A 12,237-nucleotide genomic window follows, 5' to 3' on the forward strand; every position below is an offset into this window, starting at 1 on the left:
GTTTGTAGAAACTTTTTCAAGCCCATTTTTCCTCATTGTTTAATTAAAGCTTCTTTGGTAGTTGGGAACGATACTCTGTTTTTTCTAATGAAGTTTCCAACCACCACAAACTTCTAGTCTTCAATATATTTCTCCTCTACTTTAGAAGGCGGTTTGAATTCAAAAAGAGAGTTGAGTACCTCTACTTTTGTTTGGATATCCCCCAAGTAGACTTTTCTTTTGTAGGCATGGTCTTGAGATTTCTTTTCTGCTTTATTCTTTCATACCTCGTTGACTTTCTATGTTGAATTATTCATGATAGTGTAGTTCTTGGATTTGGGAGCCTTCATTGGCTCCTTCATTGCATCAAATGAATATTTAACTATCTCCTCATATTCTACTTTCTTCAACAAATTCTAGTCCTTGAGATAATGAATGTTGATTTTGGACTATTATTTGTTGAGCTTTCTCTTTACTGATTGTGATTTCTCCCTTTTTAGCATGCATCAGGAGTTTGGTAATCTGGTTTTTAAGACCAAATAGGTTATCTCTTTATTATAACTAACCTTCCATACTCCCTCCTTGTTGTCCTGTTTTCTTGTATTCTTTATTACAGAAATTTCTGCAGGATCTGTTGATTTAACATTGCTTTCCTCCTTCTTTTCTTGGATAACTTCATCAACTATCCTCTAAATCTCTTTTTTCTTGCAACATTCTTAATTTCTTCCAGATTAAACTCCCTTACTTCTTTAGATTTTTTTACTTGTGTTCTTCCCTTCCCCATGATGGCAGAAATAGAGTAATAGAACAAGTAATTACAGAAACCCTAAGAGATGATCACAGATAAACTACAATCGAGGGAAAATTCTTGTGGCGCTAACAAATGCACAAAAAATCCTAGATTAGAAACACTTAATGGCTGACTTACAGTGCAAGACTATATCGTGTCGCTAGTGCTGATCGTGCTATATCGTCTGTGCCTATCGTGCTGCCCGTGCTGATCGTGATGTGTCGCATGTACCGATCGTGCTTCCTTTAATCAATAGTGATTCCGACGTTGATTTGATGACTTACGGCGCAAAAAAAATTCATGTCGCCCGTGCCGATCGATTATAAGTCATTTTTATATGTGTCCACAAAAGGGTTAAACACATAGCCTGCAAACACACTTAAGCATGACAGACCATTTAACTATACACAAAACTTGCCGCCTGACGGACTCGAACCCATGAACTTTCAAGGAGGATGGGGATATCCACAACTAATTTCATTGCACATTAAGCATGTGGTTTAGACATTTTGGGTAGGTGATGCGGGGCCCCTCAGCCATCTCACACCGTCTGCTGAAGTGGAAGGAATTAATTGTTGACCATTTGTATTCACTTTGGTTTGTTATGACGATGATAAATTATGTATACATTAATCATTCAAATTTTTATAACATTTGAATGTTTATTTTTCAGGATCCGTTTGAGAGTACAAATGGTCTTATTGATCAATATCGAGCGACCGAATTGGCATATGTCAAACATATATGGATAGGTGGCGCTCTGATTTGAACAGAGATTATATTCGGGTTCATCACAGAGACGAGGCAGTGGTATTTGTCAATCCCCTACGAGACTACGATCCAACTGATTGGGAGTTCGTGTGTCAGAACCATTACTCACAAATAAATTTAAGGTAATGTTTCATAATTGTAATAAAAACTGATAACACTTATTCTAACTTCATTTTTTATTTCAAATGCATAGAAAAAATAGTATCAATGTTGGGAACATGAATAAACTGAAATTCTCGCATCAAACTGGAAGTATGCCGTTTTCACAAGTGGAGGAAGATTTGGTATGTACATTATTTCAAATAATTTAATATAAAGAATGTTACTCATTTCAGAAATCATTTATTATAACAGGCGGGTGAAATAGGACGGGTCCCCGCTATCGTTGAAGTTTTCAAGAGGAATCGTACCTCGAAAGCTACAAAAGAAAACTCAAACCCGATCCCAAACGAACGAGCGCAAGAGAAGAATGTAATTTAATTGACTTTAATAAAATCATATATAAATAAAAATTAATTTCAAATGTGCAGGCGGAGATGGAATAAGTAAGAAGCAACGAACCAGATATCCCTGACTTCAAATTAATAGAGAAAGTGTTCGGACGCCAAATGCATGGGACAGTGATCGGTATATGATCTAGCGTCCGACTCACACACTTTCGAGAGGACCGTCGTAGTGGCAACAATTCTCAACGATCCACTGATCGGTTGTTGGAGAAGAATGAACAGTTAAAGGTAGATGTGAGACAAATGGCGTTGACAATGGAGGAGATTCAAATAAGGGATATGAAAATAGCGCAAAGGGAGAGTGAAATTACACAAAGAATGGAGAAATCTGAACAACAAATCAAATTCTTAATGAGGCATTATCAACCCCTCCCCCAACTAGTTAGTACATTATAATTATTTTTTGAACAATTGTAAATGTTTTGGTTTGATAGATAACAGGTTGTTTGGCTGATTGCGTTTGGTTTAGAATTTTAGAATTATAATGATATTTTGGTTTATGAATGTTATTGTATATGTATTGGTTTTGGCTGAACATGTTTTGGTTTGCGCACAAAACGATCGGCCTATTTGAGCCATTTACAAGGACAATACCTAAAGATAATATATATTCTCTTGATTTTCTTGCGAGGAAAATACCGAGAGTTATTTGAAAAACTATTGGGTTTTTACTCGCAAGAAAAACCGAGAGTTATTTGAAAATCTCTTGGTTTTTTCCTTGCAAAAAAAAACCGAGAGTTATTTGAAAGTCTCTCAGTTTTTCTTTCTAGGGAAAACCGAGAGTTTTTTTAATATCTCTCGGTTTTTCCCTTAAAAGAAAAACTGAGAGTTTTTCAAATAACTCTCAATATTTTCCTCGTAAGAAAAACCTAGAGATTATCTATTATCTCTCAGTTTTTCTTGCGAGGGAAAAACTAAGAGTTTTCCATATAACTCTCTGTTTTTCTCTCTGGTGTCTAAATCGAGAGATTTATGAAATCTCTCGGTAAACACTCATTAGATTTACCGAAAACGGTAATACCGATAAATGTCGAGAGTTACCCAAACTCTCGGTATTATGTTTATACCAAAAGATATAAGGCTATTACCGAGAGATTGTACTCTCGGTAATGACACTTTTTTCACTAATGCAAATTAAATCTAAATGTTTATCATGCTTTAATTTTTTAAGTAGGCATTAAATATTAATTAAATAATTAATATTTAATTATAAGTTGGATTAAATTCACCGTTAATTCACGTTTGAATTTAATGTGAATTTTATTTGATTTTATTTACTCATCATCTTATTTTCATTCATTAATGGAATTAGCTTAAATCCAAGAATAAGATTATAAAACTCTATTAACAATATTGTCACACAATCACCACGGTTTATGAGATCTATTTTTTTATTTTTTGTTTATTTATATCATTTTATCTTATATTTTTAATTTTTCAATCTCATTTTTTATGCCTAATTAGTGATTCTCACCATGCATAGTTTATCAATCACCTCTTACAATCTTGTAAGGTCCAATTCTTCTCAATTTAAAATTTGGATTACATTAATATAAGCCTCACTTATAAGAATTATTGGGACATCTTAAGCAACAATAAAACTATTACCTTACTAAATCTTAACATTGCCATATCAAAAAATTATTTCTGATTGCAACTCTATGCAAGACGAGCTAAAACTCCAACAAGAGGTGCTGTATTCGCAGTAGCAGCTTCGCCTTGTTGAAAATTGCCTCTATGGTCATTATAGTTATCGCTTTGATCTGGTCCACCCACAATTGCCCCATCCAACACATTCGGGTTTGGAGTATTCTTGTTTAACCATTTAACAAAACCCTCCTTGCAAGCTACGTGTGTATGATCTTTATTAATTGACACAATAGATGCTCCTCTATGATGAACCTTTTGAGGGTAGTTGGGTCCATATCCCACCATATAACTCATATGTTTTGGGTTTGAACCCAAAATATAATTCACCTATAAAATCACATAAAATTATACAAAACTCCTCAATGAAAATTATATAAAATAATAATACAATTTTTTTTCTTGTTGATATTCTAATGTTCAATTTTCTTATAATAACTTTTTGACAATTCTTGTCACAAATTGGATTGTATTAGTATATTATATTGTCTTAGGTACTTGTGATCTTCAAGGGTCGTGGTTTAATGATAAAAACGTCTCACCTTTTCAAAAAAAACATATAATGTACCTGTGAATGGACAAACGAAATGATTTCAGATGGGGCAACATGGCCTCGAGCGCATTTGAGATTAGATCTAGATGCTTGAAGGTAATTGGAATAGGTTGTGGCGATGAACATTGAAGACGTGACGTATTGTAGATTATTCCATTGAGTCCACCATAAGAGCCCAGCTGAAGTCCTGCCCACATTGTTGTATCCTTTTTGAATGACGTTACATACAAATTCTTCGGCCTTATTCTTGTAATCCCATAATCTTTTGTCTCTTAGCTTCTTTTGGATTAAGAACTACTCAAATTACACAAGAAGATGAATTAGATGATAAATAAAGATATATAGATGAATGATCAAACACAAATTCAAAAAAAAAAATACAATTTAATTACCTTTGTGACCAATAATTGAGCCCCCACATACTTGTCGTCCCACGAGAACATGGATCTAGTACCACCCGATCCCGCTTGCACCATACGATCGACATACTTTTGATCTCCAGTCGCGTGATACAGCCATGTGGCAGCCCATGTCAATTCATCCTTAATGGAAGATAATAGTTATTACTATATATGTTAAAAAATATTGGTAACTTTTAATTTTAGCAAAATGTTTCACCTCGTAACCACTACTTGAATAAAATTTCCCAGCTGGAATAATACTTCTATGATATATTCCTTTATTTGAACTGGCAAAACTATATAACTATATTCCACGGTAAAAAAAAGAAGGATCAAAGTTAGTATATATATGAATAAAAGCTAGGAAATTATTAATTAAATATTGATTGTTATATATATACATTGTCTAGTTTACAAGGAAATCTTATTATTTGTTTTAAGTTTTAACAAATGTTCAAACAAATATTGTATTTTTGCCTTCTTGTTTTGCTTGAATTGCCTTATTTAATGTATTTTTTGTATTATTGAGAAATCTTAATAATTCATGCTTTAATTTTTTTTTTTAAATAAAAGGAACTGTCAACCAGTCATAAGAATGGAATAGTTTCTTAAATTTTCTTTAGGAGATAAATTATTTTAGAATGAGTAGTGCTAAATAAATTATATTGAATTGTCTACTAAACAAATATAATATCTGAATTATCCATTTTTTACTTTCTAATAAAACAACTTATCAATATAAAACATTTAATATATCAAATACCTGTTTTGCATGTTTGAGGAGAGTCCCCGCATAAATAGAATTTGATCTGCGAAATGCAAGTGAGGCGGCAGCCAAAGCAGCTGCCGTCTCACCGGCAAGGTCAGAACCGGGATGGGAACTGTTGATCATATAAAGGGTTCTCGGAGTGGTCATGTCCTCGGGCCTTTGCCAACATTGATGATCGGAGTTCCCGTCACCAACTTCACCATAAAAAACATTAGGTTTCGGATGTGCTTTTATAAAGTAATCTGTTCCCCATTTTATGGCATCCAAAGTGTGGAACAACTCTCTTTTATTTGATAGTTGTAATTGGTATTCAACCACACTCCATGCCAACATTGTCACAGTATAAGCCATTGGAAGTCCATACTTTACATTGTCTCCCGCGTCATAATAGCCTCCGCTCAAATTTATCTATAAGTCATTAAAAGAAATTTATCATGACAATCTAAATGAACTTTTCTTTCTTTTTTATTTATTGTTTTTCAAGAGAAGATTGTTTTTTTTAATAGTAAGTATATATAAATGTGTTACTTTGTGAGATTATTTAAAATCTAATATGTTTTTGATACTCACAATTACTCTTAAAAACTGTAAAATTAAAAATTAAAAGTGGTTTTAATTTTATTTGATATGAAATATATGATTAATTAAATAAAATAATTTAAGTGAAAATTGAATTAAAATTTTGATTTTTTGATAAATTTTAAATTAAGTTATAGACAATTTGTTTAATCTAACATTTCTAACAAATATTATTAGTTTTGATTTTTGAAAAAATAAAATATATTTTTTAACAAATAAGCTCTATGTATTATAAAGTTAATTATGAAAAATTAATACTTCAAAATTATGAACAATTAATGGGTATATATATATATATATATATATATATATATATATATATATATATATATATATATATATATATGACTTATTATGACACTATTGATGGTTTATTTTATTTTTAAATTTAAAAAATTAACACATTCTCGAATAATGATTCTCTAATTCTAACTTAAGTTATTCTTAATGAAAACTGAACACACGATTTTATAACTTGAACTTTTTTCCTATACTATTTTATATATAAGAAAAAAAACTAATTTAATTTGTTATTATATCAATGAACTTTAGTAATTCATCCTATAATTTACAAAAACAAATCTAGGCTTATATTAATTAATACATAAATCAAGACCAGAATCAAGAGATTATGTTAATATTTGACTTGTTTTTTTTTGTTTTTGATTATTTTTCTTATAATTTATCTATTTGCTTGTAAAAAAATAGTGAAACAAAATTGGACTATAAATTTTAAGTAAAATAAATAAATAAATAAATACAATTAAAGTATCGAAATTACCCCTGAGTAACGACCATCACTCAAAGCTGAATCACTTCGCCATTTAACACGTTGACCTCGAGGCAACTTTCCCGACCTTTGTGCTTCATAATACAATAGAGATTTTGTTAGAGCCATGGAATAATTAGCTAAAACCAAGCCATGAAGGAACATTGACATTGATATGCCAAAAAATAATAATCCCTTTGGAAAATACATCTTTTGGTTCTAATGTTTAGAGAGAAATGATAATGGTATTAGGTGTGTATATTTTATAGGTAAAGTAAATCAAAATGTAATTAAATAGTTATCACATAATTTAATAACATTAGTATTCTATTATACTTTTTCACATATTATAATTTAATTTGGTAATTTAATTTGTAAAAACCTTAACTTTAATTAATATGCATCATTATTTTTGGAAGGATGTCTGAATAAATATTATTAAAATATATGATGACTGTTAATATACACCATGACTCCAGTATTATTAAAGTTTGATTAGTTGATGATTTTTTTTTATCATTGTCATTAATAGTATTTTTTTCCTTTTTTAATTAAATAAGTTATTTCACACTATAAAATAAGGGTCAATTGTGATAAATAGTTCTTTTTTTTTTATGTACAACTATTATAATATTGGATTATTAGAATTTTTTAAAAAATTATAAAAATCATAAGTACTTAAATTATTTTTATATTTTCACCACTAAACTTTTTATTTTATTTAAATTATTTAATGACATAAAATCTTTAAAAGTTAAAGTGTTTTGTGAAATTATTTAATGCGTTTTATGAAATTTAAATTATTTTAAAATTAATATTTTGTGATCATCGTAATAACAATCATTTAAAACAAATTAAAGTAAAAAGTAAAATGTATTTTATTTTTATTTATATGAAACATTGATTAATTAGATAAAAATAATTTTTTAATAAATTTTAAGATAAAACCGTACACTAAATGCCTATTTAGTTGCCTACCCAAACATAAAAAGTTTTAATATTCGAAGGCAAGTTAATTGATCTAACTAAATACGTGTGTATTAATTAGAACTAGAATTAACTAGAAGAGCAACATGCATGTGAGGCTCTCGCATCTCCATCAATTCCACCAAGCCCGACTTAGTTCATGCATAATCATGTATTCCTCTGTAAACTAGTAATAACGATCCTATCAATTTAGCATAGAAATTTTAGGACTAAGTATTTAAAATAATGATTTAAAATTTCGCTTAAAAACACCTAATTTCCAACAATTTATATTAGAGTCAATTTGCATAAATTGATAAGATTCGACAAATTAATTGTTAACTTAAAGTCGGTCTTGATTCAAAATTAATTTATATGATAAAGATATCAAATTAAAATAATATATTCTATAAGATTTTGAATTTAGCATTAAATTGTATTTTTTTTTTAATGCAAATCCATAAAGATGGAGACTATAATGAAGATTAGATCTTTCATTAATTGTGTTGCCATAATAGGGCCACAAATTTATCACATTATGAATGTTTAATTTTAATGTTTTAACTTGTTTTATTTGTTTCATTTATTCACTTATAAATAAAACAACTAAAATTTTAAGTTCCTAAAGAAATTTGGGCAATACATTTTTGTGTCATAACCCATTAATTTATGATCTTTGGATTGATAAGCTTCGCAAAAGTGAGGATGTTCTTCCTCAACCATAGGCCTGTGATGGTGAGTCTGTACGGGTTCATAAGCTTGATACGGTTGCACCCAACAAGAGACCAAAATGCAAAGTTTTGGATCTTGAGGCATAAGAATGAATGCGACATTAGATGTGGATCATCAACCAAGAATTATAAGGAGTTATAATTAGTAAATGTTACATGCCTTAAATATTTAAGATCTAAGTCAGTACAAAAATACATTAGGATTTGCCTGTATTAGGGATCTTAGAATCATTTTATTCAAAATAAACAATAAATAGAATAAAATGTGCATTTACTTATTTTTAAATTTTTTAACTCTAAATGTTTTGCAAAATTTCAAACATAAACTGATTTGAATGTCATTTAAACTTTTGTAGAATAATGTCAAACGAAAATTTGAATTTCTCTCTCCGCTCAATTGTTGAGGAAAACAAGCTCAATGGAACGAACTTCCTTGATTATAAAAGGAATTTGAGAATAATTCTCTCAAGTTCGATGGATGTGAGGACATTTTAACCACTCCTATCCCTACTTTAACCGAATCATCATCAAATAAGGAGAAGGCAATTGAAACTCGGGCGAAGTCTAAGGCCTTACTTATTATTACTTGCCTCATGCTTGCTGCAATGGAGCCAAATTTGTAAAAGAGGTTTGAGCTTTCCGATTTTTATACTATCATAACTGAACTGAATTTTTTTTATAGTCTCACAAGTCTATATTTAATAGCAAACTTGTGAAGGAAAAACTAGTGAGTCCTCATTTTATAAGTCTGGTTGGGCTTTTCAAGATGATGGAAAATTTGAAGACCCCATATAACCAAGAGTTGATCACTGATATTGTTTTTAGATTCTTGCATGATGGTTTTGCACCATTCAAAATGCAGTGTCGTATGAATGGTTTGATGCTAATATGAAGTAAAAATACTAAAGGCAGCACTTTTGATGGCAAGGAGAAGAAAGTTCTAAATATCATCAATGTGAAGAGTTTTAAGAAGGTGGCTAAGAATAAGAACAATTACCAATGGAAAATCAAGCAAGTTGTCAAACTTATGAACGGTGAGCAGGGTCGGCCCTGGGATAAGGAAACATATGCAGTTGCATAAGGCCCCCACCTTTATAGGGCCCCATTTTGTAAATATTTAATATTATTATATTATTAATCTTATTTTTTACTTTTTTCACCTTTAATATTAAATATATATATTATACAATATAAATATATATAACTTTTTTTTATCTCTTTTTTAATCTCTTATTTTCTTATTATAATATATTAATAATTTATATCTCAGTTTATATTATTAAAATTTTAAAAAATTACCATTTTAGGGGGCTAAAATTTAAATTTGTATAGGGCCCCAAATTTTCAGGGCCGGTCCTGGCGGTGAGAAGCCGAAGATGGGTACTATTCATGATTGTTTTTACTACAAAGTCATGGGACATTGGAAAAGAAATTGTCCCAAGTACTTGGAAGACAAGAAAAACGAGACTTTGAGTTCCAGTTCAGGTATTTATGTTGCTAAGATTATGTCAACCGATGTTCTCATATTAAATAATGATCTCATTTGAGTATTATATACTAGTGCTCACATTATTTTTTGGGTAGGGACTAAGAAATAAAAGACAAGTCAAGAAATGGAAGATAGAGTACGCATTGAAAGTGGAACAAGTGTTGCTGCACTACCATTAGAAGATTTAAGGCTATCATTATTTTATGTTTTAGTACTAGAACTCAATAATTATTATTATGTTTTCTACATTTACTAAACAAACCTTGTTTTAGGGTTTTCGTATTACATTAGGGAGATTTTGAATTTTACATGCAAGTAATTTAAGGATGACATTTTCTATGTGACTACTACAAAAGTAATGTACTATTTGTACTATATCTCAAAACAAAATTATACAACATAAATAATAAAGTGGAAAGAAAATAAAATTACATCGATTTGATCTTGGTGGTGAGTACTTGAGTCACAAATTTGGTCATCATTTGAAAAATTATGCGATAGCAACACAATTGTCTACCTTAAAAACAAATAGTTGAATGATGTATCTAAGATGAGAAATAGGGTTTTTGTTAGACATGAACTGATTAATTATGAGTTTCGTTAATTTCTCGATATCTTTTTAGGAATATGTTCTCCATACTTTTATACATACGTTAAACAGAATTTCATGAAGAATTATAAACAAAACTGCATAAGAGATATGGATTGAAAATCTTCAAAAGGTTGTCTTTTCTGGAAATATGGGTATGAGAAACTTATGTAAAAACGTTTTAAAAAAAAAAAATTGAAAGTTTTTCCCAATCAGATAAATATTTTACATGGGTATAAAAAAATGTATGAAGTTGTGATCATGTTTGGTAACAACTTTAAAAAAATGTTAATTAGGTCAGTTCGACCCAAACCCAGATATGCCATTAGACCATCTTTTCTTTCCTCCTCATCCTTCTTTCTTCATTTAACTCTCCTCTTTTCCTTTATTCAATTATTTCATTTCTTTTCGTTTCTAGTTTAATTAGAAATGTAATAAAGTGCCTAACTTGGTAAAGGATTAAATCATTTAAGATTCCTGACCCATCCTTTAGAAATTCTTAAAGATCGAATCGAACATATAAGCTCTATTCTTAAAGGAGAAAAGTCGGATTTATAATAAGTAAGTCTCATTTTTTACTGTGTTTAAGATGTTAAGTTTATGAACTTTTATTTTTTTGTATAAGCTCTATTCTAAAATCTTTTTGCCGTCTAAAACAAAATTTGCAAGTGGTAGAAGAATCATATGAAATTTTATTTGGATTCAAGAGTTTTTATCGTGAATTATGAAGGTTTTGATCAACTAAATTTATAAATTATAAATGAGTTTCAATTATTCTTGTTTATATTGTTTATAAAAATAATTTCACAAATTTTCAGCTAGATAACTATAATTTCAGACTTGGCATTTATTTTTTTTTAATTTATTTAAAATTTATATTTGTTACAATATACTAAATATTTTATTAAGGCGTTCATTTAGGTAAATTAAATATTATAGAATATTTTTTAATTATATATATATTGTCAAATTTAATAATATTTATTCGTCCAACTCCAACTTTAACTCTAACTTTTAACTCCAATTTCAACTCCAACTCCAACTCCAACTCCAACTCCAACTCCAACTCCAATTCTAACTTCAAGTGTTTTCAAACAATTTAAAAACATGTTTGCCTCATTCTACTTAAATTTTTTTATTTGTTGACATTTTATATGAATTTTGTTTAATTAACACTTATGTCATAATTAAGGAATTTTGAAATACACAGTTAGACTATTTTCAACTGAAAAACTTATTTTCAAACTCATTTTGATGTAAATGTCATATTAAACAGTAATTTTTTTTTTAATCGAAAAACTCATTCTAAACCCAAAAAAATATTCTTCATTATCTAAACTTTTATAATTTTTTAATATCATCCTATATATTTTATAAAGTTATAAATTAAATCAAAATAGTTTTATGCATATGAACAGGACAAACGCATATATGCGATTTGGAAAACAGAGAAATGATAAAAAAAACTTATTTTAGTTTTGCGTTTAGGTAATCGAGTTGGAGGAAAAATGTGATTTGTGTTTAAGTTTGTCTATCTGGAGATGTTCCTAGTATTGTATTTTCAAAAATAATAATAACTTTTCATGATACAAATTATATAATATGAATAAATCAATATTAATAAAAAATTAAAATTTTTATATAAAAAAAGATAAATTATATGTTTTATTTGTATTCATTCATGTCGGATTATAATTG

General features: G+C 29.1%; 1 protein-coding gene across 1 annotated transcript; it reads right to left on the reverse strand.

Annotated features, from left to right (window-relative positions):
• Positions 1-3,705: 3,705 nt before the first annotated feature.
• Positions 3,706-6,974, reverse strand: LOC124935226 (endoglucanase 13-like). The gene is made up of 6 exons (XM_047475673.1): positions 6,777-6,974; positions 5,411-5,824; positions 4,865-4,951; positions 4,639-4,788; positions 4,262-4,540; positions 3,706-4,023 (listed from the first exon to the last, which is right to left on the reverse strand). Exons 1-6 carry the CDS (start codon positions 6,972-6,974, stop codon positions 3,706-3,708), a joined length of 1,446 nt encoding a protein of 481 aa, XP_047331629.1.
• Between the last annotated feature and the right edge of the window lie 5,263 nt (positions 6,975-12,237).

Source organism: Impatiens glandulifera, chromosome 4, assembly GCF_907164915.1.
Source record: "Impatiens glandulifera chromosome 4, dImpGla2.1, whole genome shotgun sequence".
NCBI classification, from domain to species: domain Eukaryota; kingdom Viridiplantae; phylum Streptophyta; class Magnoliopsida; order Ericales; family Balsaminaceae; genus Impatiens; species Impatiens glandulifera.

Bases quoted from the DNA above. Each gene is read 5' to 3' on its own strand.
- LOC124935226 (XM_047475673.1), bottom strand. From the start codon at position 6,974: ATGTATTTTCCAAAGGGATTATTATTTTTTGGCATATCAATGTCAATG. The intron at 5,825-6,776 runs GTAATTTCGATA...AATGACTTATAG, and splicing joins GTGATGGTCGTTACTCAGGG to ATAAATTTGAGCGGAGGCTA. The intron at 4,952-5,410 runs GTATTTGATATA...CGTGGAATATAG, and splicing joins TCCTCAAACATGCAAAACAG to TTATATAGTTTTGCCAGTTC.